This window comes from Orycteropus afer, unplaced genomic scaffold (assembly GCF_000298275.1).
Source record: "Orycteropus afer afer isolate SDZICR_OR568_19922 unplaced genomic scaffold, OryAfe1.0 scaffold00352, whole genome shotgun sequence".
NCBI lineage: Eukaryota > Metazoa > Chordata > Mammalia > Tubulidentata > Orycteropodidae > Orycteropus > Orycteropus afer.
Genome location: NW_006921939.1, coordinates 2953518 through 2957073, shown reverse-complemented (window position 1 = coordinate 2957073; position 3556 = coordinate 2953518). Strand labels below are relative to the sequence as shown.

Sequence of the window (3556 nt, the reverse complement as noted above, 5' to 3'; positions counted from 1 at the left end):
AATTCCTTAAGCTTGAGGTTTATATCAAACAAAGCAGTCTTTCCATTTTGTACATGTGAGATTCTGGGTTCAGAACACATAGCTGATGCTCAGTAAATCACTGCTGAATAAACAAATTAATAAATATCTTTTCAAGCAAGCATACAATTGCAATAAAACTCTTCCTTACAGTAAGGAAAACATTCTTTATTCTACTCAAATCTACACGAAACCCTTCCCTCTTAGGATACGCTTTCAAATATTCCTGATTTCAGGGGCACTTTGTGATTTGTCCTTCTGCATTCAGAATTGTCCTGAGTTCAAAGAAAAAAAAAAAAGATCACCTCCATCTGGTGGAATATCAGCTACAACAAGACCCAACAACTTAAATCGAATTGCAAAATAGCGTTCAAACATGCCTTTACTTGTATTTCTATATATTCTGGCCACTTGCATAATTCCTTCTGATGTAAAAGTGATAGGATCTGAAAAAATGAGATGATAATAGTATCTATCTCACAGGACTGCAGAGACTTGAATGACATAATGCATGTAGAATTTAACCCTATGCCCAGATCACAGTTCGTGCTCAATAAGGTAGCTGCTATTATTATCATGTGTTCTTGCTACTGTTGTTATAGGACATGACTGATTCGCTAAGCTGTTAGGCTAAGCTGTTAGCTGGCTCCTCCTAATTCCCCAGCCAAAGTATCCTTTGCTAGTGTCTTCCTTATTTTCAAAAAGGACACAGTCTGAGGGTGACCTACTAGAACTTTTGTTTTCAGAGGTTCCTCCTCCCTCCCCCTCCCCCAAGGCAGTGTTTTTGCCTTTTTCTTCTAAGCTTGGAACACCTTTCTCCAATGAAACCATATGCAGAAAACCTCAATTTATAAAGCAAATAAAATGGGAGCAGCTCCAGTTAAAGCTAGGGAGGGAGATCCAGAAAATCCTACCCAGATGGACTTCTCCTTATTCATCATCCCCTACCCTCCATCACCTAAACCCATTTCCACTGTCCTGGGGGCTAAAATTGTGATTGACTTGGAGTGCAAAGGGGATTAGTGTTTAACATCTCCAAAGCTTTAACACTTCAAATCCTTAATTTTCTGTCCTTCACCCTCCCAGCATTTCACTGTCTTAAAATTGCTAGAGTCCTAACCGTGGAATCCCAGTATCCTGGGGTTTATGGCATTCAGTGGTATAAAATTGCAAAAAGTCCTAATCTACAGAGGTTTAAAGACACTGAAACTCCAGAGCATCAACAGTTATTAACTCAAAACCAAGCATTTTCCCTCATTTCTTTTGCCATCTTATTGCATATGTGCAATTGTCTAGTGGGAGCCATTTGGGTCCTACCTCCACCTCTTTTCCCTGTCTTGAAATGGCAATATCCTCCTCACCTCCACTCCAAATATATTAGGTTGTTGGAATTCCCTGTATGACCCATCAGTTATTGCTTTGCCCATCTTCCGGCCTTTGTAGAATCCTCAAATCAAATACACAAACTCAGGTACTAACTGCAGAGTAAAATTTCATGCCTTTCTTCCCAGCTCCATCTCACCAGCCCTACCACTTTTCTAGAATCTTTCCATACTCCAACAATTTAAGATTCAATTGGTACAATGTGAATCTCTCTTATTCATCTATTCAAGCACTCTCATTGCCCACTACTGGGCTGAGAACAGCAGTTCTCACCTCCATCCACTCAAACCTCCTCAGGTTTAAATCCTAGCAATTACTACTTGTGTAACCTTGGTAAGTAATTTAACCTTTCGGTGGCTCAGTTTCCTCATTTGTAAAATGAGGACAAGAATAACACCTACTTCATAGTGTTAATGTGAGAATTAAAGAAGATAATATGTATGTAGTGTTCAAAACCAAGGATGGCATCTAATAATTTTCTAATAAATGTTAGCAATAATAGCAACAGTAATATTTTTATTATTACTTGGTTGATTATTCCCTAATACTTTCATTAATTAAGTCCCCAAATTGTAAATTGTGGATCACTAGGAATCTCTTTAAGTGTATGGGAGTTTTTAAGATATTTGGATGTTTTAAAAGTCATAAAATAAATTTTATAAATCTAATTAAAATATCACATTTCCTTTGAACTAGAATATTTCAACTTGTGATTACTTTTGGTATCTCACACTGATCAAAACTTCTAAGCAGTAGTTACATTTTTTTTATTTAATAAAGAATGAGAAAATAAACTATCATTTAATAAGTTCAGTTTGATGGGTATAATTAGTCATAACCTGAAGTTCACAAAGAAAAATAAAAGGATACTTGGTGGTGAAGTTGGGAACCATTCTCTTTGTAATAACAAAAGCACAGTAGTGTAGATTCCTAAAGAAACCATCTTCAAGCCAACAAGGTGCCACACTGACTAGCTTTGTGACAGCCTGGTGTACAGCTAAATCTTTCCATGGGTATCTTTACAAAATCAAAACTTAAATTCACTTAAATAAAAAAATCTGTATCAAGTAGCACTTTTTGACATAGGGCTGTCAGAAATCAAACTCACATAGATGGGGGTTAAAACTCCTAATTCTCTGGCATATTAGGAATGGTGTGCCAAAACAGTCAACATGGGTCAATTTGATTTTTATGCTAACCATTTAATTACATTCATTCTTATTATCCTTCCATTTCAGTTAAATTGAAGCCAGATTGCTGTAGGAAGAACATTTGTTCCTGATGGAAATTTTGTTTATTCCAAACCTCAGTCTCTCAGATGGTACAAAGAAATAATGCATTATCAGGGCTCAGGGGAAAAGAGATCATCCAGTTTAACTCCTTCTTTACAGATGAGAAATCTAAAGGCTAGAGGCTAGGAGGGATATGCCTATGATGACAGCTCATAAGTAACAGAAGTCTTCTAACTCAGAGTTACAAATCTTTCAGTTAATCTACACTATGGTACAAAAATATTAAACCAACAGGTTGCTCAACCACTGGGCCTCATCATCAGGGCTTTGAACCGGTTCATTCCAACCAGTTCATTCCGGTTTGACTCCCTGCTGAGAATTTGTATTTCCACCATTTCAAAGCCCTGCTCATCATCAATTACAGTGTGTTAAGCACTGCTGGGTTCTTGGCATCATATCAGATGCTTTATCAACAGTCTCTCCCTGACTTGGCTAAGCACATAATACTCAAATGGAAACATTGGCAGAAGGTTTAGAAAGAAACAATCCAATATCCTTCACATTCCTCACAAAATAAGTCAGTTTAATTATCAGCAATATTCTTCAAGGTTTGATGTTTCCTGCTAAGAGCTAATGTCAGGCCATGATCATGAGTAGTTGCCAAACAGGCAACAGTAGGCCTTGTAATTTAGATAAATCACTAATTTCAACGTGGAAATGGATTGGAGGATGCAAATAAGGGCAGGATGTAAAACTGGAAAGAAACTGATGAACTGTAAGAAAAAGAAAAGGGCAAGAAAGGACTGTTGTTGTTGTTATGTGCCATCGAGTCAGCCCTGACTCATAGCAACCCCTCCTTGGGTTTCCGAGGCAGTATCACTACGGAAGTAGGATTGCCCAACCTTCCTTCCGAGGAGTGGCTG

At 37.6% G+C, this 3556-nt stretch overlaps 1 protein-coding gene across 1 annotated transcript in view; it reads right to left on the bottom strand.

Annotated features, from left to right (window-relative positions):
• Positions 1-3556, bottom strand: part of PAK3 (p21 (RAC1) activated kinase 3) — a 116024-nt gene that overhangs the window by 39744 nt on the left and 72724 nt on the right. The window contains exons 9-10 of the mRNA XM_042782507.1: positions 1342-1371; positions 831-860 (exon numbers count right to left, since the gene is read on the bottom strand). Of these exons, the coding sequence (XP_042638441.1) occupies positions 831-860; positions 1342-1371 (60 nt within the window). The remainder of the gene's footprint in view (positions 1-830; positions 861-1341; positions 1372-3556) is intronic.